General features: G+C 46.1%; 1 protein-coding gene across 1 annotated transcript in view; it reads right to left on the bottom strand.

Annotated features, from left to right (window-relative positions):
- Positions 1–5,727: 5,727 nt before the first annotated feature.
- The window catches only part of EIF2B3 (eukaryotic translation initiation factor 2B subunit gamma), a 98,478-nt gene continuing 79,377 nt past the window's right edge, over positions 5,728–24,828 (bottom strand). The window contains exons 10-11 of the mRNA XM_085067751.1: positions 16,304–16,407; positions 5,728–5,944 (exon numbers count right to left, since the gene is read on the bottom strand). Coding sequence (XP_084923877.1) covers positions 5,892–5,944; positions 16,304–16,407 — 157 coding nt within the window. The 3' untranslated portion in view covers positions 5,728–5,891. The remainder of the gene's footprint in view (positions 5,945–16,303; positions 16,408–24,828) is intronic.

Here is a 24,828-nt window from a genome sequence, read left to right as displayed (position 1 = left end):
TGAGAGCCCTGCCCTCCCTGCTAACTGGGCTCCCGAGCTGCACAGCCAGGGTCCTGGGGCGATTGGCGTGTGAAAGCACCATGGCTTTTGCTCTTCAAAGTGGATCTACAAAAGGATGCCAAGGAGGGGTCTGTAGTGAGAGCAGCCGCTGCTTTTGGATCCTGGATCCTCTTGCATCCCTTCTGTCCCTCAGCTCCACTCAGATCCTTTCTGCAGCGTGGGGTCACCAGCCAGGGGCTGTGTCTCTCCCCCCTTCCCCAGCACCCTCCAGGCACAGTGGCTCTCCAACCCCACAGGCAACATCCGTGAGGGTGGATGATGACAGGGTTGGTGCTGCCTGGGGCATTAGGGGCAGACCCTCACCATGTGCATCCTTCACCTGCCCAGTCTCCTGGGAATATTGCCAAGAGCCTCCTCTCCCAGAACTCTCTCACTACAGGAAGAATAGGGGCTGTGAAGATTGGAAAGGACATCACAGTGAGAACATCGAGGAGTCACCTCCAGGTGATGGTCTGGTCACCATCCAGAGCAGACTGGACTCCTCACAGAGCAGTTCCAGTCCCTTGCACGGGGGGAGGATGCCGGGGCGGCTGGGTGTGTCAAAGCCAGCTGTGGATCAGCACTGGCTGCAAGCAGACCACAGCCAAATCCCTTCTTCCCGGCATCCGGCACCAACCACCCCCTTTGCAGAAAGGCCCAAGCAGGGGAAGATGCTGTTGCTCAGTGACCCTGTGAGGGTTTGCGTCCTTCCTGGCACCGCTAGAAATAGCTGGGTGACACAGCTGAGTTGCCAACTCAAAGAGCAGGCACCATCACCACCATGGTGAGCAACCTCTTATGGGTGTCATGGACTGGCCAGGTTTGCCTCCTCAGACCTCTCAACCCATCACCAGGGGATTCACAGCTTTCGTGCCTGGGAGCACAGCTGGATGCTTTGGGGAACCCTGGTGCTGTGGTGGACATCAGAGGGAAGGGGCTGTGGGGCTGTTACCCCCTGACCATCTCAAAGATGCCCATCATTGCTGCCGGCATTGCCGGCTGGTTGCTCCTCACCATCCCCTCCAACTCTCCCAGCACCAGCAGGAGGCTGCACCCAAGCGCAGGTGTTCGCACCAGAGACCACAGTCCTGGGGAACAGTGCTGCCTTCCCTGCCTGGGGCAACCCGCATCCTGCCACAGGGTTAAACTCCCCAAGGAAAGGAGGGAGGAAGATAGGAAAAACAATCACAAGAATTTGTTTCATGCTGCCTGGATCCCTCCCCGCACGCAGCAGTGTTTTTGGACGGCCGATTTATAATCAGCAGTGTGGAATGTTGTAAATTAAATATTTTTAAACAACTTTGCTCTCTCTCTGGTTAAACATTTCAGAGATCGCTCTTTCTTGTCTGTCTCTTGCTGGGTGGTCCCTCCATTCGCCCGTACATCTTCCTCAAACACAATTAACCATTTAGATGTTGCACAAAGGAATAGCTTATGCATACAACACCAGTCGCTCGCTGCTCCGGCGCTGGGGGAGGGAGGCAAATAAGAAGGCAGCTTCTTTTATTTTCTACTAAAAACAAAAACAAGAAAATCCCTTTTTCCTTCCCAAACTATCCCATTTTTCCTTGAATTGTAAAGGCACTGATCCAAGCTCATCAGCTGTCTTGGTCCTCAGTCCAACAATCCCCTTGCCGTCCCCCATCCCCTGAAATTCAACATTAGCATTTTAAAAGCCTAAAACATACAAGTTTATTTAGACTCAAGCTCTCCCAAGCTCTTGCTTTCCATATTTATATACACACGTATTTTAACGTATATAAAATGTCTGTCTATAGGACCTGGAAGGAAGTTCCCGTCTGCCGGCCCGTCTGGGAGGCACAGGCGCGGCTGTGGACCTTGGCTCCTGGGAGATGGAGTGAAAACCGACAGGATCCAGGAATCAGCCTCCTGGCTGAGAGGGAGTAAGCCTCGGTGGGCAGGCTACTGCAGAGGTGCTGGGGGATGTGCTGGGTGCTGGTGAGGGAATCTCCAGATGCCCAAATTAACCCTGAAGGTTGCCAGCAAGAAGGGCCCCATGCTCTGTGCTCCCCCATGGCACTGGGATGGGCTGGGTTGGGGCACAGTGGGCAGCCTGCAAGGCCAAAGGCCCCAGCCCCAACTGCCCGCTGCAATAATCAGTTCTTTAAAACAGGTGACCAAAGGCCACAGGAGTGGCTGTGTGTGATGGGAAGGCAGCACTGCAGTGTCCCAGGGCTGGATTACACCACACACTGGGCAACGTGCATCTGTCACACCACTGCTGCCGGCACAGGAGGCTCCTCTGCGAGCCCCACGTGGGGCTTGATCTTACTCTGCCCCTGCAAGACATCGGGCAGGGACCACAGCAGCCACTACTGGCCCTCACTGGGGATTTGGGACAGCATGAAGGCAGTAAGACACCTCTGAAAAACAGTGGTATTCCCCAGACCTGTGTTTTATTAGGAAAATTCCAGTCTCTGGATCAGCAAAGTCCAAAGGGTGGGCAAGGACCTGGTGAAATGCACTCTCTCCAGGCAGCCAGAGGAAGGACAGTGGGGTGCAGAAGCCAGCAAGGAAGACAGCAGGAGTAACATGGCTCTGCACAATCAACCTTGGAGACTGAAGGCAGTAAAAGCCTGCTGAGTCCTCCTGATCCCAGCCCTAAGGGGTTCAGGAGAGTCCTACTGCTATTGCTCCACACACAGTGTCAACTGGATAGGTGATGTGGGGAGCCAGACCTGTGTACCTGAGATCATAGAGAGAGCTCAGGCTCTGCTCTCCCCCTCCTGCCCATAAGCAAAAAAATGGTGCTACAAGCACGATTAGAGCTGGGTGCAAAGGTTTTGTGCCCATTTGAACACCATGGGGGTAACAAGCCCACCACCCCTGGGAATGGCCAGCTATTTGCCTTTGCCTCACATGGCTTTGTTCTGGGGCTGCCAGGAAGATGGGAGCCATCCGCTTTGATTTGACTGCAGAAGGGATCAGATGAGCTGCTGCTTCCTGAGAGATCCCAACAGTCACCTACAAAAGCAAACATGAATGGCTAAGGGAGGCAAGCCATGGCTCTGGGTGTCTCGCAACTGCCCAACAAATGCTCTTCCCAAATCTGTGTCTTACAAATCAGCTTGGCTGCAAAAATCCTGGCAAGGACCTGGCTGCAGAGCTGCTGCTGGTCGCACCCAACTGTCATGGGAGCCATGCTGAGGGGGCAGATCTTCAGGTTCCCCTGTCATGGTGTGCCAGGGGGGCAGGACCCACAGGAAGAAGTGTGGCCAGGTGTGCACACACACTGCTCTGCACCCACACCAACCCTGCTACCCTGCAGCACAGGAAAAGCCTTTTGGGAGCAGCTGGCAAGACACTGCTCAGCAAAAACCATGAGCCAGTGGTCCTGCTGGCCATCACGGCAAACCTCTGCTTTACCCCATACAGATTCAGCACATGACTAGCCACTGCAAGAACCTTTTCACAGCAACCCCAGCAGTACATCTGCCAAGGAAGTGTTCAGGATGACTCTGTCCAGAAAGAGCCAGCACCTACAGAGCTGGCTAACTTCCTTCTCAGAGAAGTGTTGCCTGTAAGTTAATGACACCACCTTGATGTCATTAACACCATGATGGGCACAGGCTGTCATGCTCAGCTGCCTGGGTGTGACAGAGCAGCTTGTGTCTGAGAGATGCCCCATTCCTCAAAGCTGGTGAGCAGCCTGTACCAGTAACACCTCTCCGATGGTCTCTGTGACCAAACAGTCACATACCAAACTACCTGGAACAGAACTTCATGCCCTCAGTCGCCTTCCCAATTTTCTCAATGACTATAATATCACTTGGTTTGTGAAGTTGCCTGACCCAACCCATCACATGCTCACCTGATGATGATAGCAGCGTGGAGGCCAGGTTAGATGAGGAAGGGTTAACCTCCCAGTGCCCGCCTTGGGATTCCTGAAGGCCCTATTATCCCGAACTATTTTTCTTAATTACTGCCACACACGTAGACTACATCAAGAGTGAATCTTCACTTTGATAATTCGTGCTGTGAAATCTCACTTTGGGATCTACTTTTATCTCACACCAAACACCTGCAGGTCGTAAAAGGCAAAAAGGAAAAGAAAATGCCTCAAATCCCAGCCAGGTTTTCAAGTGTCAGAGAACACTAAATTAATGCTAAATTCTAACCGACACAGTAAAGAGCCCCCCACCCTCTTCTTAAATTAGCTAAACAAAAGGACTGAGACTTTAACATATAATTAAGGCACAAGGAGGTAAAGCTGTAGCTGCTAAACACAGCAATGTGGACTTTTCAGAAGTTAAGATGTAACCTAAAAACAGAGGGGGAGAAGGCTTTGTGTTTCAGCAAAAGGACTGTGAGTCAAAGTCCCTGCAAACCTCTTTTGGCTTTGCCAGCCTTCTGGTAAAATGCAAAGCCAGGTAATTACACTCCACTCTGCTTCTGTTTCTACACACCCAAAATGGAGCCTCTCTCCCTTGCCGCACACAGAGACAAGAACTCTCTTTAATTAACCTTTGTAAAGCCTCTGCGATCCTTGGATGAAAAAGGCTTCGTACCTCAGGAACATGTTTGCGCACATACACGAGGCACAACTTCCAGCTCAAGGCTGGAGCTGAACTGCAGTGCATTTCTTCTCTCTGCAGCTTGTCACAGGCCTTGAAGCTCATCCTTACCCATAGTTTCCATTCCAATCTGGTCCTTTAGAGGAAGGATTTTGTTTATGAAACTCAGGGAATGTCTGGATTATAATCTCTCTCCTGTCAAATTAACTAGGAAATGGTAACTCTCCTCAGGGGTCACCGATACCCATGAAGTACACATTTAACATTTATCACTTCAGTTAATGAAATACCATCCCCGCCAGTTGCTGTAAGCACCTCTGGATGTCAAACTGCCAGGGGCAGATAAATGCCCCGTTCAATCCCACTACATTCCAATAAACAGCTTTTAGGTAGGAACTTGTGTCCAATTTATAAACATTAAAGAACAGCTTGTGTTTCAATCCCATCCAGGTGCTTTACAATCCTGGCACAAGCCCTGACCACAAGGCTGTGCGTTTCACATTAGCATGTGCGACTCATCTCAGAGACATAGGTACAGTCATCCACAGATCATCACAAGTGTGGGGAGGGACCTCTTGTCTAGGATTAGGAACGGTGGACTGACAGCAAGAACCATCAAAATAAGGCAGGGAATACCCACTGCTTACACCCTACACCTCCTTCATGCTCCACCAGCCCTCACATACTTGCTCTTGGGCAGGATTTCAAAGTATCAGACTAAACTCAGCCTGGATGGAAATGGGTGCCAAACTCCTCGACTGCATTACAGAGGAGAAAAGGCACAGATTAAACACTTCTGTGCTGTGGGGCAGCATCATGAGAGACAGTGAGGAGGAGGAGGCTGGCGAAGCCGCCGGGCTGCAAAGAGCAGCCGGCACTGCCGCTGTTCTCGCTGTTCGCCTGCTGCGTTGATGAGATGCACAAGCAGCATCCAGAGCAGTTTCTCCCAGGCTCAGGGACGGTGGTGCAGGACTGCAGGGACGTGGTTTACACCACAGGGAGGGCGGCTAAGTCATTCTTTGGAGTGGGCACAGTCTGTGTGGTCCCTGCTCTCCCTTCTGCTGGAAAAGTACAGTGCGTTGGCCGAGCGCGCAGGAACTGATATAACCCGTGCGCATCCCAATGAGGGGGGAGGGGCTGACGGACACTCCGCTCTGCAAATACTTCTTTATTAAGACATAAATATAAAGCTGAACAGGAAAGGAGCAATGACAGGGTAAACCATGCCAGTACTGATCTGTACGGATGATCTTACGATGCTTGAACATCTGGTTCTGCTGCTGGCTTCCATAAAATCATCTTTAAAACCTACTCGGGTTATATCTCCATCAGCTGTTCGGTGCCCACAATGACTTCATTAACATGTTTGGCTGAAAAGAGAGAGGGAGGAAAAGAAGAGCAATTGAGTTTTGCAGCAGAGCTTCAGACCTTGCATTTTTCAAATCTGCAACATTAAAACAAATGAGAAAAGCAGATTCTGGGGAACTCAAACAGAGACTTGCTGGACTCCAGTGTCTCTCCAACAGCATCCCACACACATGGTGAAAGCCTAAACAACTGACTAAACATCAGGAGATTTCTCTAATGAGAGTTTTCACATGTATGTGTCACTAATAAACAAGAGAGGCCCTCCGGAAGTCACAGCTGCTACTGACAGGTGTACACCTAGGTCAAGGCAAGGAACAGTCAACATCCAACATGGAAACTGGACATAAAATTAAAGATCAGTAATCCACCCTGGCCCTAAAGAACACTGTCTGCCCCGAACTGCTTGGACGCTGGGGAGGAGAGGGGTTGCTCAGCACCAGGGGCCATCACTGAGACAGTGTGAGATCCTCTCAGCAATCTCAACTCAGCCCTACCAGCTTAAAAACAAGAGCTTTTTTTTTTTTTTTTTTTAATTTAAACCTGATCCTCCTGTGGAGCAAATTTGTTGGAGAGGCAATTTCTGCAAGGTCACTCCTTTGCCTGTTCCCAGGAGCTTTGCACAGCCTCAGTGGACACATTAATGTGCCAGTCCCTGCCCCAGCACTGTTAATGCACTGTACTGAAAGAGCCTTCCCTTTAAAATGCAAAAGCAGCTTGTCAGGGAAGGACTGCAAATAAGGGATCTAAAGCCAAAATAATAAAAACACGCAACTGAAAGCCCAGTGCCTAAAAAAACCCAAGCGTGTGGCCTCAGAGCATGACACAAAGTTGGTGTGCTCAAAGTGGGTGTCCTCAGGGTACCGTGGGGGAGGTGGTGAATCTGAACTGCTCTCCAGGAGCTGGACACCTATTCAGGTGGAGCTCAGGTGGTGTGTCCCATGCCCCTAGGCTCTTCATCTTACCTCCTGCAATTAGGAATAACAATTGCCTCTGGAGCCTGGGATAAAGTGTCAAGGCCTATGAGGTGCTAGGATATACCAATGGAGGCTCTGGTGTCTCCCACACCTTACACAGCAGGGGGGGTGGATAGCCAAGAAGGATGGAAATGATGAGTTATGTTTTATTTACCCACCTAAAACTCCTCCCCTCAGGGGAGTGGATTTTGCAAGACTGCTGCAAATCAACAAACATGCCACCTTTGGCTAAAGGAAGAAATTTCTGGCAATCCCCAAAGTGGCTGGGCCAACATGGTGTTTCTCTTGGTTTAAAATTCAAAACACAACCTTTGTACCGTGCAAACCATTGCTCCAGTAAAGATGTGATCAAATTCTGCTCTATAAACTTCAAGAAGTTTCAGACTGTGGCAAGATAATTTTCTCACTACAACCTCAACCCCCACAATCATATGCAGTCTCCTCAGCCTGAGGGACAGAATGGGTGAGCCACACCACTTCCTTTCAGAGACCCTTCATGAAGGCCAAAATAAGGAGATCAAGGGGCTGCTTCTCACCTGCAGCACGAGATTGAGACATTGAGCTCTTTGCTCAGGGTATTTATTGTCAACTGATAATTAATCCTGCAGCCTCACACTAAGATCCTGGAGCTCAATCTCCAGCACTTTGGGCAGGATGAGCAGAGGTGGATGCAGTGCTCAGGAAAATGAGGGGCTGACTGTACAACTGCCAGGTGCAAGCATGATGTAGGTAGCACCACACAACTTCTCCAGCACGAGTCTGCCAATAGCCCCAAGTCCAGCCTTCAGCGCCTCTCTCCTCCTGTCCTGGACCCCACACAGCTTTGCCAAGGTACCTCAAATCCAACCTGCAGCATTTCTTGCTATAACATTCCTCACCCCCAACAACTTTCCCAATATATCTCAAACAGGCCCTGTAGCAACTCCTGTGACTCCATTCCTGAACCTCCTCCAAGCAGACTACCTATCATGTTGATTTCTATTATGTGAATAAGACCCTGGCTACCATCCAGTGAGAGTAATTACGTTATGCCTCTGCAGATTAAACATGTCTTCAACTAGGCTTGTAGAGAGCCATGTCAATTTATGGTTCTATATATAGGTTATCTGTAGCAATACTTTTTAATAAGGAACTTCTTGCTTCATTTCAGACAGCATCCTCCACGGTCCTAAATGTGCAGAGTTGGGATGGGTCCTGTCACATACCTTGCTGCAGAGGTAGTACCAGCTATTTGTATTTTGCACTGACATGCTTGCAGCAGCCTTATGGTATCTTGTATTTTACACCTGATGAGCTCAAAATGCTTTTTGAGAATGGGTGAATAAGAGCATTCTCGTTTTACAGATGGGGAAACCAAGGCAGCAATGAGTTTAGGGATCTTAGGCAGCCATAGCCACATAGGAAATTGGAGCCTGCATTCCCTCATCTCTCATCTCCTCCTTGATCTGTGTGGCCCAAATTCCCCGAAGAGGGCACACATGGCCTGCCTGGTATGTCACTGCTACCTCAGACTCACATGAAATCACCACACTCATTTCTTGTTCTTCTGGTAGAAGCTTAAAGAAAACACATGAATCTGCCTGTCTAAAATCCGCGAGAAAGTTTTTAAGCGATAAAGGGAATGGTTTTGCTAGAAACAAAGCCCTATTCCGCACCCTGAGGGGATGCGATAGGCAGATAAGGATTTCACCCTGCTTCCCTCTTCCATTCCCAAAGCCCTCCTTGAGAAGTGAAGGGAACTCAGACTCCAGAGTGTGTGCCAGAGAGCTGAACTGCGGATAGCGTTTCATTATCAGACGTGGCTGCCAGTTGCCAGTGGCTCTGGCTGGTACCAGCAAGCTCAGTTCCTGCAGAAACTCTGCCTGAAACTCTGGGGGAGGAGGGAGAAGTACCTCACATGCTTCGCTGTTCAGCTCCCTTTCTCCTTCCCCAGCTCCCCATTAGGGATTTCTTACCAGGCTGCCTTTTATCTGACACTGGCAGGGTTACAGATGCATTCAGCCCACAGAGAAAGAGGGATTAGAGAAAGGACTTTCAGAAAGCTTTAAGAGTTGGACTCTTCAACCTTAAATCATGTTCAACTAGATCTTCTCAGATTGGGAGCATCTGGTGCTAAGCAAATCCAGAGCTGATCAACACATTCAACCTCCTGATTAGCACTTTGCTTCAACTTGCTGACGCAGCCCAGCCTGAAGTCAGCCTGGGTGCTTGAACCGAGTGTCCACGGAGACTTTACTGAGCGTAAATCAAAAACCTGTCACTCGTTATATATGCATTCCTGCTTGGGAAGACATTTGTTTACACATACTGTACACTAGCTCCTTAAAAACATACGCACAAGGCGAGCTAGAGAGCAGAGCAGCTTTTGGTGCTTGGCTAAAAACAAATTGTAATGCAAATAAACAGAGGGGCGGAAATGACTGCGCAGCCCAGCACAAACCCCACCAGCAGGCTGGGGGCCGGGGACCCAGCGCTCCCCAGCCTTCCTGGCAGGTTCCTGCCAAGCCGCTCACAGAAAGGGGATGCCGGAGCATTCCTTTAAAAGCCATGTGAAAGCATCTCCTTGTTGTTTGCTCAATTAGCCCCAGACAGATTGCTGCTGCTGCTGCTGGTGGCAACGCTGGGTTGTAAAGGAGGAGGGGAAGGAGGGGAAAGAGAGAAAAAAAAAAAAAGAGAGGAAAAAAAAGGGTTAGGGCCTAGGCCCAGGACCACCACGAAGTTTCAGCCCTCAGGGGCTCCAGAAAACGTTCAGTTTACTCACTCAATTACATACACTGTTTTATAAACCCTTTAAAATAAAATAGAAAACAGTCCCTGGCACAGAATTACTGCTCTATTATACAGCAGTGATGAAAGCCACTGCTGTGTATTTGCTCTCTTTAAAGCAAGAGATAGTTTAACTTAAAAAACTAGGCGGGGGGGAGGGGTGGCTGCAGAAACGCATGCACGAAAACACGCTGTGGGTGGTTCCCACCACATTCACCCAGGACAGAAAGGATCAGAGAGCGGGAGAGAAGAGCAACTTGTCTCTGCAGTGATGGTTGGCTCTGGAAAAGCAGCCAGGTTGGGGGGGGAGAGGAACTAAAGGGGCTTAAGGGGATGGGAAGCAGCTGAAGCTTGACTCTGGGAGGCTGGAGGGTGTTTTAAATTACATGTACAGATAAAGAAGGGAAGCAGGTGATGGGGGCTGATTTGTTTGTGTTTACAGAGCAGTGGGACTTTCCAGTCAAGGCCTGTTCTCTCCTCAGCCAAGCTTTACTTACATTATCACTGGAGACCAGGGTGACCACACTGTGGCCCCAAAGGCCAGGAGTGTCTCAGAATTTCTCCCAAGTGCCAAGTCAGCCCCACTGTGCAGCCACCAGCTGAGCCCATGGGTCCCCAGCAATGATGCTGTCCATGACCCGAGTGCTCCAGCTGCTCTCAGGGTAGGATGTGCAGCTCACCTCCAGTGCTGGTGGTAGCTTCAGGCAGATCAACTCTGGCCCACAGCTCAGGCCTGCAGCCCATAAAACAGGCAGGCAGTAGAGGTCTTACTTCTGCCTTACATCCAACAACCACCAGTTCTCAGTGCTGGTGGCCCCATGGTTCAGCCGAGGATTTTCTCATAGTTCAACCAGTACTAACCCCTTTGCTCTTAAACCCTTCTGGGGAATAGAATTGTCTTGAGAGTGTAAAGGTAACAGTGAATTCAGTGCCCAATGAGAGATGACTTTACTATGGCTTGGAGCAGATAGATTGAGGGAGTGAAGGAACAGGAGAGAGATGTATGGGCAAGTGATCAGTTAAGGTCTTAGAAGAAAGGTTAGTAAAGGAAAAAAGAGACCCAGAGCTGGGAATGTGCCTACGACAGCAAGCTCCTTGAGCAGGGGGACATGCTTGGAGTCCTCGTATAAGGACAGAGTCCTAGCAAAGTGTGTGAGAAGGGACTGGATTATATTGATCAGTGTGCTTCTGTGGGGTATCACCACCTCACAGCAAATTCAAGCAGGGATCTCAAAACAACAGTCTGACTGTCCACATCTTAACTTCCTTCTGTGATGGCAGAGGTGCCATATTTGCCTGCAGCTCTGGACACAAGCCCCTCTTCCTTTCTCAGCATCCATTGGCGTGTTCTTCCTGGCTGTTTCATGTGGCTGAGCTCTAGCAGAGCAGAAGTGGTTATTTTCTCTGCGTGGAGCATGTAAAAATATTTCCACAAGGTTATGAACTGCTGCCTTATGGGTAGACTTCACAATCAGCATGCTGCGAATGTGGCAGCACATTTAACCTGCTCACTCAGGAAGCCTGAACTTCCCTGGCTGGGAGCGACAGTATGCACAAGTGTGACAGTCCCCAACAGCAGAGGGGAGGACAAAGCATTGCTGGATGGATATTCTAGTGAAGTTTTATGCCACTGCTGAGGCCAGAACTCATAAACCATTTTTATACAACTTGGAAAGGAGGCTTATTAGGATTAGTTAGCAATGTAGTCACTGCATAGTCGCTGAAACAAAAATGTCAACTATTTAAGAGATGCCTGTTTTAACTGCCAACAATATCTTTGTCATGGACACTCAGTAGTTAAACTACTTTAGCGAGAAATCTTACGCATCTCTCAGTTTTGCTATAAATTCACACCATTCCTACATCACCTCCAGCTCATTTTGCACCCCCGTGCACAATATACATGTGTGCACTGTTTAGTCTGTGTCTGTTCTTCATGAGCTTTCGTAACTCCCATCTGCACAGCAGCATGCTTTTTGATCCCGACCCTGTGTCGTGCTAAGTGTTTTCAGTTCCTGAAGGCTGCACCAGGAGGTACTCAGCATCTTGCAAGAGCAGATGCTTGCTTGCCCCTACTTGAATGCAGCGAGAACATCAGAAGGTCTCTTGGTTCTTTTCTGTCCCCATCCTGCTAAATCTTGTCTCAGGTGAAGCCTCCACACAAGCAGGCACCCACTCACATGTGGAGGTTTCATAAAATGTACCTGCCTTCAGAGGATGACATTAGAGAAAAATGTGCTCTTTGGCCTTCATAAATAAAACAATCTTACTCTGTTTCATTAAGAAGTCCTAGGAGTCCAAGCTTGGAACAGGACTTGGAAAATGATCGCAAATGGGAGCCAGTCCTTACTGGATATGTGCCTTTTTCTCTTCTTGTGAGAAACCATACAGTTTTGGCTATGTGATAAGCCTTTGAAAAAAATCTCAAGTTTGCACGTGTTCTCAGGAGGGCAGCTAAAAGCTCCAGAGACTGTCTGCAGTGAGCACTCTTGACCATGGAAGTGCAGGAGGAAGGCAGGGTTTCCTCCAAGCTGTATGGATCAGTGGAACACCTCCTGTGCCCAGTATGAGCCTGCCCAGGCATGACAGAAAGGGATGCAGTCCAACTGAAAGCAGTCAGGGAATGAGTGCCAGAGGAAAAATGGGGCTTGGGACTGTTAGGCAAGGGGACTGGAAATAGCAGCTATGGTCAGACCAGAGAAGGAGGCAGGTAGGTGTCTGGGAGTAACCAAGTAAGAGAGAAAAACAAAAGTCTCCGTGGGAGAAAGACTAGTAGAAAAAACAAAGAGAAGGCTGGGACTGGGATGAGCCTGGTGCTGGGACAAAGCCACAGTGGAGAGCTGTGAAGCAGGAGTCAGGATCAGGTAGGATATAGGTAGGGCCCCATGACTGATGCTTGAAGCAAAAAATAAATATGTAAATAAAACATCCCTGCCCCAATTACAACAGGGGTGAAAGCAAAGGATAAGGTGGTGAATTTTATATCAATTTTGCTAGCTCTATACTTTGAGTGTTTACTGTCTCTGTTCCTGGTGTTGCCTTGAAGAAGGGTTAGGCTGCTTTACCATATAGGCCTGTTCCTGGCTAACCTATACCAGATGTATAACGTTCTCCCTGCTGAATCTGGCCGAGAGACTCCTTTGGGAGCTGTACTTAGTGACTCCAGGCCCATATGACTCCCTGACTGGCCCATCACCAGCATTCCCTCTCTCTAGTCCTACTTCACTGAGCACATGCTGCTTTTGAGCTCTTCTTTAAAACCAGGTTTATCAAAAAGGCTGAAGTATAATCCTAATAACTGTCTTTGAAGCAGTCATTGAATGCTTTGTGCAATTATGTTCTTTCAGAATGCTGTCTGCCATTTCCTATCCCTCTAATAATTACTGCCTTTTTCTTAGGTACCAACATGTTTTTCAGACTGCTACCTGGTGAGGTAGCTTTCACAAAACCCATCTGTTACTTCTCTGCTAGCAAATTCCTTACAGTATCAAAGAGGAAGGAAAGTGGATGCTTCCAAGGCATGGCAATAAAAGCACTAGGAGAACAGTAGAGCTGTCAGGAGGCATGGCTTGCAAATCCAGAAGTTAAATAAAATGCCATACCTTGACTTCAACAGAGATATTTAAAAATACTGCCTCTGGCCAGTGCTGTGACAGGGCTGAAGTCAATACAGGACTGGGATGACACTGCTGAGTTACCTGCACTCCGTGTCTCCAATTTTCTTTTTAGTTTGAAAGTATCAGGTTGCCTCTGATCTACCCCAGTAACCAATGTTGGAGTATTCCCTCTATTTAGGTGTCTAGAGATTTGCCAAGCCTGTTATTAAGTGATGAGGTCTCCCACCATGTCCCCAGGGAGATTATCCCACAGCCTACCAGACCACATCATTAGGAAAATGTTCCAGATAGCCAACCTAAATTGTGTTTAATTCAATCCCATTACTCCCAGCTGTACCATTTGGACCACCCTAAATATGCCCATATTATTCTGCAGAAGGAAAAGGATGAGAGATGGTTTAAGTTACATTTGGCTATCATTTGTGGTAGCTGTTCTCCTGCCATCCTTCTTGCACTGGACTGGAATTCATTTCATGAAAGGAGGTCAGTGCACCAGTGGCTCAAAGAGCTCTTGTACCCCAAGCTGCCTGGGCAGTGTGGCCAGGACTCATATGGTAGAGCAGGGAGCACACAGCCAGTTCTGCAGCAAAGCCAACTGTGGAATCTGCTTGGGGCTGTGTAGGATGATTCAGGGATATTTCTACCTTTGATGAATCCTGGCTGATGCTCTAGAATAAGGGACTGCTGTATTTTTAATGTTTCTGGGAAGGTGCATGCAGTTTTGCTGAGGAGGTTTCTACTCCCAGAAACTGGTGTGTAACTCCCAGACTAGGGTCAGCAGCCAGCAGCTACCACTTATGTCTGCTGAAGAGTGATCAGCTTGCAAGAAAAGGTGGCTCCTACCCAAGAGAACTACGTTTTTTCTTAACCTGGCCATGGAAGCTCAAGTTTGAAGAAGGAAAAATTACCAAACAGAAAAACACAGCCAAAGCCTTGATGAAAGGGGCAATATGGAAACAGACTTACAGGGCCACACCAAAAGCTTGGCACAAGATACAGGAAGTCTTGGGCAGGGGAAAGGAAGTCATGGCATGCTTTCACAGCAAAAAAGAGAAGACCCAGTTTACTATACGACCAGCCAAGGTCAGAAGAGACACGCTGGGCTGGAAAGACTCCACAGTGCAGGAAATAAGTCATGAACTTCACAGACAGATCCCAGACCACCGAGGCAAACCTGACCCCCAGCCCAAAGAAATTCTAGAATGGCTAGGAAACTGAGGCAGCAAAACAAACCGAGGCTTTATTATTTTTTCTTGCTCAGCATAATGGCGTATTTATAATCTACCTGAATATGTCTCTGCTAACGTCAATCATACATTTCTACACAGTTTAACTAGAGGGCCCCCAGCCTCTACTTAACCCAAGAAGTGGGTTTAAGCTTTGGGGAGGGGAGCAGTAGCCTCTCAGGAATAGGCAAATGAACCATGGGTACAGCTCTGTTACTTGCCCTGCGAATACATCTACAGACCCTGAAAAATATTCAGACAAAGATGACAAGGACGATCAAGAAGAAGGATCAGTTTTCATACTACAATCAACCAGACTTGGATCTGCATCCTGGAAGATACTTCTGAAGCAGTTGTGAGCAAGGTCAAAGGGTAAAATTTCTGTTTGGTATAATCTACTAAAGAAAGAAAATATTTTCCTATTTCCTAAAATATTAACTAAACCTACACCATGTGTCCTCATAGTTCACACTGCAGGTTAACAACCAAACGTGACCCAATTCATCTCTCCTGGTGATTCATGCAGCTGTGTAGATGTGGCAGGTAGGGACATGGTTTAATGGTAGACTTGGCAGTGTTAGTTTTGTTGTTGGACTTGATGATATGAGAACTTTTCCAACCTAAATGATTCTATGATAGGAGGCAGTGAACCCCACAAGGGACACCGATTCAGATTGATGGGCAAAGCAATGAGTAGACACAGTCATACAGAGACCAAGACCACAGTGAACTCATTGTGTTACCCACAGTATCAGAGACTTGCAAATTCAAGATCAATACTTAGATTTCATGAGCCTTTTTTAATTTTAGTTTCATTTTAAAGGAAAATTTGTCATATGCAAAGCTGACAACAGGTTACGCTATACTACATTAAGTTCAAACCCTGCTCTGTATCAAGGCACTTAGAATTGGGAATCCACCCACAAAGACAAAGCAAGGAAATAAATCCTGATCTGACTAAATAACTTCACATGGAGCCTGCAAAGGAACTCACTTTTGTCCTCAGTCCACACACTGGAGCAGGGATCTGCCAAACCCCAACCATAAATATTCATTAAAAAGCCTCTGCTTGGGATGCAGTCACTGAAACAGCCATTTCCTGCCCATTATCTCTTAGGGCAGGAAATCAACAGTTCCACTCATGCGGTTACCACCGAGTCCTCACCACGCGCACTCCCACTGGATGGCTGAACTTTGTATAAATGAGGGCCACGTAGCTGTATCCTTTCTGAAGCCCCAAAATAGCACTTCATGGCAGTAAAGAAGATCTGAATGTAGCTGCCCTTGAATTTCATACTGAGCACAGCAGCTCCTAATATGATGTTCCACCTTGAGCTTTTGCTTGGGACAAAGTGAATGGGAGTATACTGGCACTGTGGGTTGTGAGCATCTACAGAGAAGGATGTTTGTGTGATCAATAATTTGCCTATTTCCCCCCTGTCGCTGACAAAGATTACTAGTCAAAATAATGGTTCCTTCTGCTGAGGATAACCTCAGGCTGATCTAATTGTGGTCTCTGGGAAAAGACTGTCTCAGCACCCAATCTTGTTCTTTATAAGAACAACAGAGCTTTGCTGCCAACTTCGGAGCAGCAAGTCCCTGAGCTTATGCCAAGAAGCTGTACTTTCCATGAAAAACAAATCCTGATATTATAGGACACACCATTGTAGAACTGCCACAGTCTACTGGCACTTCATGAAGAAAAAAGGAATAAAACCTCAAGGCAAAAGTTCTGAAAATTATTACAAATGCACAGTAAATATAGCTTTTGTACTTACCTTTGGTTTCCAGCCTCTGATCGCTTCCAATCAAACAGTCCTTGATGTCTGCACCCTTCTCTATCACAGCATTATGACAAATAACACTGCCCTGAAGACAGCACCTACAACATAAACACAAGCAAAGTGAGAAAATAATTTAAATAACAGCTACAAAACAAAGGTAACCACTGGAATATCTAATGACTCTGTGACATGATCCTGTAACTAGGTTCAGTTCAGCTCTTTTCTCAAAAACTCCATTCTTCTCTTGATGCTCACACCCAGCTGCTGGAAAAACTTAAATACCAGGTGTCAGAATGGGTTTGCAAAAAAGAGTTTGCAGTTTAACCTCCTGTTAGAACAGCTTTCCTCTAAATTTCCTCAACAGAATAAATACTTAACTGAATAAATAAAGAGTTGGGACCTGAATCAAGTCTTGTATTTTCCACAGACAGTCTGGGTAACTGCAGGGGTGGCTTCTCTGCTCAGCTCCCCAGCTAAAAACAGGAGCAGCAGCCCAGTCTTTCCCTGCAAATTTTGCTGAGCAGTTTTATACATTCCAGCTTGCCAGGCACTAAGAAAAGGTGGAGAGAAGGGGCAGATCAATAACTCAGCTGGCTGGCTTTGTTCATGTTACATTCAAGCACCCAAACATGATTATTCTGCAGTACTAAACCAATGAAACCCCCACTAGATGTTCTCTACCTGCCTTGGGTATCTTCATGCTCATGTTGCCTTTGACACTACTAAGTCTGAAATGCTACACAGGATGGAACTTTAGCAAAAGCCACCTTATTCCAACACATATTTGAATCTGTAATAACCAGCTTTCAAATCTGCCAATCTGACTATCCAGAGAGGAAAGGAGTCCAACTGCTGGATTTGTAACTTCTCTGCTGACAGATTCTGAGTTACTGCACTGCTTTGAGCACCTTCTTCCAGTAAGCTGGAACTTATCAATCTTTATTAGTATCTGTGAGGTGTCCTGAAATGCTGTTCCCTCAGCATGATGAGTAGTGTTAAATAGCATTAAATGTAATTTCTTTCAAAGCTACAGAGAAGAAAATAGCTACGAATCAAATTATTTCTTTCCTTATTTTCATGTGTTCAAAGGTAGACAGCAGTCATTGAAGGACAGAAAACACAGCTAAGATGTATCCAAAAATACTAAGTTTAATACACATCGAAACCAGCTGATTGGGAAGAAGGTATAAGTGAGATCTATAATACTAGAGAGATGCAGGTAATCTGCTCCCCCACATTACCCCAATATTAATCGTACTGTGATCCATACCATCTCATATCTGCTCCCCAGTATTTCTGCTAACAATTATTACAATAACTGTGAATATTGTCAGTCCAACAACTGATGTCTGTCAAAACCAGAAGTTTTTGGCTTCAGTGACTTTCTGCACAGCAATTTGCAGTTTAATGACCTGCAGCCATCCCCCACCCTGGTTACAGGCATCACCACTACTCTGCACTAGTGAAACACAGCTGCAGTGCACCATCAGGCTGGCTTGTGGACAGAACTGTTAGCCTGGAGTCCAAACTAAAAGAAGAGTTTTGGTATAAGGTCAATGACCTGAGCTTCAATTCTGTATTGAATGGAGCGCTAGTCAGCTGAGGTCCTCAGAAGTGAGAAACATCGATCCTCACTCCAGACCGCTGATCCCAAAATTAATTCATAGTATTTTCCTCCTCACACATCCCTATTATCTAGTAAAAGAATTTACCATTAAACATATTACAATTCTGTTGCTTGTGTGAGTCAGAGCAGAAACCATCTGCCCCACAAAACCACCATTAATTCTGCAGGAGTAAAAGCAATAAAACTGGACCTCAGTTGCAGTGGTTCGCAGTTACGACCCCCCTTGAACAGACTGTCCCCTCTGAACAATTATTCTTTTAACTCACTTAAACTCCCCCTCTGCTGACCTATAAGAAGGCAATATGAGCAATTATTCTACAAGCAACCAGCTCAGGTTGCCTTGGCAAGGTTTTTACTAACATGTTAATAAGATAAAAAGCGGCAAAGATACACAGCAGACCCCTGCCTGTCTTTGCTCTCACACTGTCACAATCTGCTTCCTTCCCAATAGCCTCGTGTGCCCCCACAGTGGCTCAGGCCATCATCCTGTGCAACAGCAGATGCTGAGGGCAAAAGCAACTTGGCATTTATGCCAGGCTAGGGAAGGAATCAGTGGAAGCAAGACTACCCACCACTGCCATCCTGACTTGGCTTTCAACAGGACTAGTGAAGGGAATGGGAGAAGTTGCTCATTTCCCACTGAAATGGCTCCCATCCAAAACATGCACTACAGAATACCTCCTCCTCCGTTGCTTTGAGCCAGTCAGATGAAAGCTTTCCCCTGCAAACTTTTAGGTTCCCACCATCTATCACTTCTCCTGAGCATGAGAGCAGCTGTGAGTGCACTACACCTCTCAGCATTACCCTCCTGCAGGAGGATATTCCCCAAAAGAGAGGGGATTTAAGCTGTCGGTTGGAGTTCAGGCTGGAGAATACTGCGTGTGTGTTCAGAGCGTACTTGAGGATAGGCTTTCAACTCCCCAAGAAAGAATAGCATTGTAACCAAGAAACTGCTGATGATATTAACATCAAAGATAATGGGGGTTCCTGCCAAACCATTTGTTGGGAGGGACAGGCCAGGGAACTAAGATGAACTTGTCTGTGCCAGGTGCTTGCAAATCAGCCCTTCCCTGGTGCCAGGGTAAAACAAAACCCAAGAACTCCACCACCCCAGGAGTTTCTTAAAACTTATAAACCCAACCAACTGCAGAAGTTTTAAAGCCATACTCAACTCTCAGATTACCCCAATCACACAAACCAGCAGCAAATCCGGCTTTTATTGCTCAAGTGGAACAAAACTTCAAGAGATAAAAACACAATTTGTGGGTGTTCCCTTTACCCGCTGACAGATGTAACACAGCCATTTTGAAACCACTTGTAAATGCCTTTAAACAAAAAAAAAAAAAAGTTATAAAGCCTGCCAAGAGAAGTATTTTGTGTGTTTATTTAATTTTTACTATTTTTTCAAGTTGAAGAGTAAGGAATAAACTTTTATTCTCTTGCAGGGTAAATATCACATCTCAGGGCATTGCTGTAGTCTCCTTGGTTAAACTGCCACCACAGTTCCTGCCTTCCATAACAATTAGGTGCTATTAGCCCTCAAAGGTGCTCTGACAGCATCCAGCTTCATCAACTCTAGTGTGTGTGTGCATATGCGCACATTGATGTACTGCTTTATAATGCAAACCATATTTATTTTTTCCCCTGAAAATGTAGTATATTTTTAAACTTTTCAGCACGGTGAAAACGGATATCTCCTGACCTTAAAATCCAAAGAGCATGTTCAAACCCACAAGAGGAACTAATTTGGGGCATTTGATTTACGGCTGAAATTTCAATTTGAATTTGTTTTAAGTGTAATCGCAAACTGAAAGTCTGGCAGCTGGGTGTTTTTCAGAAAATAAATAAAAATATTCAGTGTGCGTCTGCATTCTAGAGAGAGCATTTTACAAGCCCAGTCCTGTAGTGGGAACAGATGTAGCTAAAGCATTAATTTGTTCTACAGGTACAATGTGCAAATGGGAGCATATGAGAGAGTGTGCACCTATGTCTGTGTCTGTGTGTCTGCTATGCGCCTGTATCTGAGAGACAGAGCCTGACTTTGGGGTGGGTTTTTTTGAAAGTGAGAGAACAAGAGCAAAAGGAGTAGTGGCCAAGGAGGCATGGGGGGATTACAAGGATTTAGGTCTTTAAACTGCAGACCACCTAACAAGATCACTCTGAAATGCCACTAATTTCAGTTAAGGCCACAGACCTCCCTTCCTCTGCCCTCCCTCTCTCCCCCATTGTAAACAACTAATCCCAGCAGAAAACAACAGAGAGCAAAATGTACACACATTCTGCAACATTCCAGGTCCTTCTTTATCTTTTATTTATTTTTCTAAAAGGTCAGCGTATGTATGGAGGGAGGGGGGAGGGCAAGAAAGCCAAAAAAACCTCAAGTCCATCTCTTGTGTGGGCTTGAAGGAAGCTGGGAGAAAGCAAAGTCCAAGAGCACACAATATGGAGCTTTTATAGCACAGCAATTCCTGGACTCAGCTTACTTTCCCCTCCCTCTATTTGTGGCAAAGTCACATAGCTTTAAACCAAAGGACAGGGTGGTCGATTACATCTGAAAGAAATGTAAAGAATTGGGAAAGAATTCCATCTCCTGTCGAAATTATAAATAAGGAAGTATTAATCCCAGAGACAGGCTGATTTATGCAGCCCTGGAACTGCTGACTTTCAGCCTGAGTATCAGTCTATAAATCAAACCCTTAAATCAAGTGTGTCAATCGCTGCAGCACTGCGATACTCAGGCAAAGCAAGGCACCTACCACTGAAAACAGGAAGATTGCCAGGGGACTGAGGTGCTGTACCCTTCTTAATTTTCTAAAGTGTAAATCTGAGATCAAACATCCTTTGGGGGAATGGGAAATCAAAATACGCAGTGCTCAGCACACTGGGAGCAGGCAGCAGGAGTCCAAGACACAACCCCCTAATTACAGGCTACCCACTGATTATTTAGGACTCTGTGATTAAAGTGATGAACGCTCCTGGGAGAAAGGGGCTTAAGTAACTGAGGTCAAGACCTCAACTGCAGCTCTCGCCCTACTTGTGCAAGCTTAGGAAGGTATGAATGTCACAGGTTTGCCTTACAGCAAATCTCCTGAAATGCCAATGGAAGTTATCCAGGTCTGGTACTTTAATCCAATTGTGCCAAAACCCTGACATAATCTCTGTTGGGCAGCAAAGCAAATGAGGTGTCTATAATGCAACACTTTAAACTGTAGACTCACAAAAAAGAAAGCCTGGAGCACAAAGCTTAGGACAGCCTCTTGGTACCACACTGCTGTGCCAAGAAATCAGGTCTCTTGCTCCTCCAGATGAGCTATGAAATGGAGAAACTGACGCAGGAGTTAAAAGCAAAGGGTGACATGCCTCGGCAGCTACTTTGCTGACTGAGGGGTAACAGATGCGGATTCCCCTGGGAGCAACATCCCATTCTGCCCTGACCAAGAAGATAACAGCCACCACAGGCACCTTAACAACACTAAGAGGTGGCAAGGAGTCAGGGAGAGCTCTAAAACCTACCAGCAACCCCTCAAGGAATCCCTCGCTAGCTAGAGAGCTGGTGGCTGGGACTCATGATCACAGGGGTGAGGCACAAAGACCATGAAAAAAAGGGGAGAGGCAAAAACACTTCTAGGGAACTTGGGAACCTAAAATGTTGCCTTTGCCAACCTGCTTTACACACCAATACATTTTTACACCAACATGCTTCTACACATGAACAGAAGAACTTAGGGCACTGTGAATCTTACGTTATACACTCCAGTAAATACCAAAGACTACAATAGATGCCAGCAGTACACGCTATAATTTATAGATACATTTCAAAGCAAGCATTCATAAGTGAATTTGGGCTTTGATCTCCTCTTTTTCCCCTTGGGGGTAACAAAATCATTCTACCAACCCCTCTAAATTCTTTGCCCGTCTCTGAGGGTGTTTTCACTAAGGAACTTGTTTCATGTCTCTTTTCTAGCCAAGCTCATCACTGTGGTATGGCTCCTTTACACTTCTTCCCCACACCCTAAACATTTTGCATTACATATTGCATATACTTGCCAGCACTCGTATTTTCCAGTGAAAGTTCAACTGACCTTAAAGGATTGCCTCAAACCTACCTTAATGTGTTTTATTAAGTGAAACTTAGGGTGCGGGGGGAGGTCACCAAGAAGGTCATGCCTCACCTCTGAAACTTCAGTTACACCCAGCTGATCTTTGAACAAACAAATTGGTGGCCTTTCATGTAGCTGTAAGCTCGAGGCTGCACACTTCAGCAAAAGTATGCTGCAAGGATACACCAGGAAACCCCACACACAGGAAAACTGACCTCCCTCTGGATTCTCCTTTGCAGAGTGGGAGGGCCAGGTCCTACACAATTTTACAGACATTCCACTGATGGCCAGGAAAAGCTACTGGTGTCTAAGTGAAGGAAATAAAGCAGGAAAATTATATGTTCACTACCATCTCTGGCTTGCTTCACTTTCCCACCAGCTGGCACAGTCAGACTGAGCAAGGTAATGGGCACAGTAAAATGACACTTTCTCTGGGGTTTTTGAAGCACAGTTCTGGGCTGGGAGCTGTGGCCCTTCATAAGACATTATTGGTTACGTCGGTTTCCATATCATATGGGCTAGGTTGACATGGAAAAGCTTTTTGTAAATGTCACCCTTATAAGCTGAACTTGTTTAACCCTGTCTTCTTAGGAACTTAAGAGGCACAGTTGGATAATTTCTTCCTTTTCCATACCCAGGTGGGGGAAGATTTTGAAGAGCATCTGAGACATTCACACCCAGATTCCCACCAAAATCCAACAGCAATCAGCTGCTTGTGAAAAAATCTCTATACTCTTCGATTAGACCCATGTGGTTAGCAGGAAGCAGAAGGTTATTTATAGCTCTGAAGTCAGACATAACCCTGGCCACTTGAAGAAGCAGATCAGCAGAATGAGATGAGATATTTTAAAATGCCACTTTTCAGAGCTCATGTACATGTTAAGTTCAACATGTACAAGATATTTGGAAAATTGGGAAGAGCTCCCTGCACTATCAGGGAAACATCTGCATCTGAGATTAAAGAACAGGTGATTTATTTAAGACAGACTGATGTACCAGGAAGCTAGCCAGAAGAAAAATTTTTTTTGAGGAGCTGCTAGTAATAATGTTTCAGACACTCACAAGATAACAGGTATTATATGAGAAATTTCCTAAATACATTACAGTAGAATTTGACTTCAGTTGAAAGTAATTGAAAACCAGTCCTGCAAGTAGCTCCACTGCTTCCTACTTACTAGTTTTCTACTTTACACTTTCTTCCTCAATTTATCTTCCAGAAAGCAAACTCTGCTGTCTAGAGGTTGTCTCTATTCAGTATCTTACACAGCATGTGCAGTGAATTCAATAGTGGAATGAAAATTATGGTTCCTGACCAAAAATGTTCAGTTTAAAACTCTAAGGTGTGACAGAAAGGACAGAATTGCTACATAATCATGAGAAATAAGACCCCTTTTTACAGGCAAGGACTACAATACACATAGTTTTCTTCATGTATTTAATTTTTATTCATATCCATGATATACCTTATCCATATATTTAAGCTAAGCTTATGCTTTTTCTGGATGAAGTCCTCACTTTTCATGTGCTTTCTGTGATATCTATGCTAAACTCATTCTTCTTTCTGGGGAGGCAGGGAGCCAACTGGTGGCATGAGACAAAGTGTCCAGGAGACAATAGCCATCTAAAAAAATGGTTCAAGATACAAATTGTTCGGCAATTTCAGCATAAGCAGATCTTTATTTTCAGCTTTGCAAGCTATGGTGCTGGAAACAACTTCACCTCCTCATTCCTTTCCATGAGGTTATGTACTGTAAAATATGTTGCCTTGGCAATAGAATCATTCCTTTGTACTGCCATTGTCCAAGGGGAAAAAGGCTACTTTTGCACTGAACCCCTATAAAGGCTCAATTCCACCCTGGTTTTAATTAGAATTTTCTTCAAACCGCTGACTGTTTCTACATCAGGTGCTGATTTGGCACCATTGAGGAAACAACCAATAAACTTCACAATCAATCTGCAGTTAGTAGTCAATCCAGCTCGCCTTCCTTGTTGTTTTCTTCCTTTGTACATTTTCTCATAGAAAGCAGCAATAAATTGAAGACATGTGGTAAACTAGAGTAGCCTTAACCAGTCACACGTGGTCTCTCTCCAGTCCCCTCACTGAGCAACATTGCAGCATCTGTCCATCTATGTTCACACAGGTAGCCCAAACACCTTTAACAAAATCCAATGCATAACCTACTGTCTTCACATGACTGAAGAAGGATGATGTTAGTTTTGGCTGACAAAATGCTATTGGTGCCAGTTCTTTCTCCACATATCTGGGTACTTTAGTCCTTCATACTAAGTTTTAATCCAGCCTATTCTTTCTGCCCAGGGAGCCAGAACTCCCCAAGGTTTACCACATCTTCCCATGGGACTTGTCTAACTTTCCCTTTGTCTTCAACATTCATATAACCTCCCTGAAGTTTGTAACCTGAAGCCTTTGGTGTCACCTCCCTTGCATTCCAAGTTTCCTGAAGCTGCAACACTGCAATTTGCTGCCATCATGTGCAGCCTGATTTAAACCCTATCTGCCTATCTTTTTAACCCCTTCCCTTTCCAAAAGGTGACCATAGCAGTCACATGTCCCACATGGGGAACTTCAGCAGTTCTTTTGGGTAGTATGTTTGTATGTGGTTCCAACAACATGCTGTAAACTTCACAAACAAAGATATGAGGTTACTGTTCAGTGATTCCTACCCCTACACAAACTCTATAACCTCAGTCACACCTGCAATCCCAATCTGACAGTTCCTGAACCAACTGCCCACTGCATCAAGATATCTGGCAACTGTCTGCTGCAAACTCCT

The sequence above is a fragment of the Lichenostomus cassidix genome, chromosome 8 (genome assembly GCF_008360975.1).
Source record: "Lichenostomus cassidix isolate B80296 chromosome 8, HeHo_3.0, whole genome shotgun sequence".
NCBI classification, from domain to species: Eukaryota; Metazoa; Chordata; class Aves; order Passeriformes; family Meliphagidae; genus Lichenostomus; species Lichenostomus cassidix.
This window is presented reverse-complemented; position numbering and strand designations above follow the sequence as displayed.